Here is a 983-nt window from a genome sequence, read left to right on the forward strand (position 1 = left end):
CGCCTCTGCTGCTGTTGCTGGGTCCCTCCAGTGGCCGGAGGGGCGGGAGGAGGACTGTGACGTCACCAGATGGAGTACAGTCTCTGAGACCTCCACGGACCTCTGCGATCTCTCAAGGATGGTCCTGAACTTGGCCCCGACCAGCACCTCTGGGGTGATGGGGCCCTCCAGCAGGTCTTTCTGCAGCCTCTTGGACAAGGATGCCAAGAGGTGGAGCCAGATGGTCCTCTGGATCATGGTCATCCGGGCAGCAATGCAGGACAGGCAGACCGCAGAGGTGGCGCACATGTTTAAGATGACGTCAGCGGCTTTACAGAAAGAGCTCTTTGTCTCCTCCAGCAGCTCTGCTTCCTCCAACCTCTTTGCGATGCTGTAGGCCAGCAGAGCGATGTTGTTGTTCACCACGACCGCCTGGGATGTGCACTGGTGAGCTCGGTTGGAGAGTTTTGTCACCCTCTGATCATGCTTTCCTGGAGGGATAGGTTGCCGGTCCATCCTAGAAGCTTTTGCCCCAAGCGCCTCCACCAGGCTTTGCTCCAGGGGGGAGAACCGAGGGAAAAAACACAGATTGGTTAAACCCTCCACTCTGGAGATGGAGGCGAAGATGGAGACGGATGTCTTTAGCTTGCCGGGCCCAGCTGCAGCCTCGTTCCAATGTGACGTCACAGCTGGACAGCGAGGCCAGATGGGGTCATGGCGACGAACCGGGGCAGAGCCAAACTTTCCCGCCAGGTTATCCAATCAGGGCGGAGAGAGGCGAAGGACGGAGAATCCCTTTGTGTTAGCAGCCTCCTGGATTATGCCGGGCAGCTCTGAGAGGAGGGCGCTGACGGTTGGAAGCGGTGTGGTCGCCGACGTGGGAAGACCCGAGGTGGCTGAGCATCCGTTCAACCGCTCTTCTTCCGCCACTACACTCTCCAGGAGGGAAGGGGCAGCGAGGTTGTTTCCAGCATCGCCTTTCACAGAGGAATCATTCGATTCAC

General features: G+C 58.7%; 1 protein-coding gene across 1 annotated transcript in view; it reads right to left on the reverse strand.

Annotated features, from left to right (window-relative positions):
• The window catches only part of LOC119420016 (GTPase IMAP family member 7-like), a 28,684-nt gene extending 28,189 nt beyond the window's left edge, over positions 1-495 (reverse strand). The window contains exon 1 of the mRNA XM_037687388.1: positions 359-495. Coding sequence (XP_037543316.1) covers positions 359-495 — 137 coding nt within the window. The remainder of the gene's footprint in view (positions 1-358) is intronic.
• Between the last annotated feature and the right edge of the window lie 488 nt (positions 496-983).

Source organism: Nematolebias whitei, chromosome 1, assembly GCF_014905685.2.
Source record: "Nematolebias whitei isolate Nwh7 chromosome 1, NemWhi1, whole genome shotgun sequence".
NCBI lineage: Eukaryota > Metazoa > Chordata > Actinopteri > Cyprinodontiformes > Rivulidae > Nematolebias > Nematolebias whitei.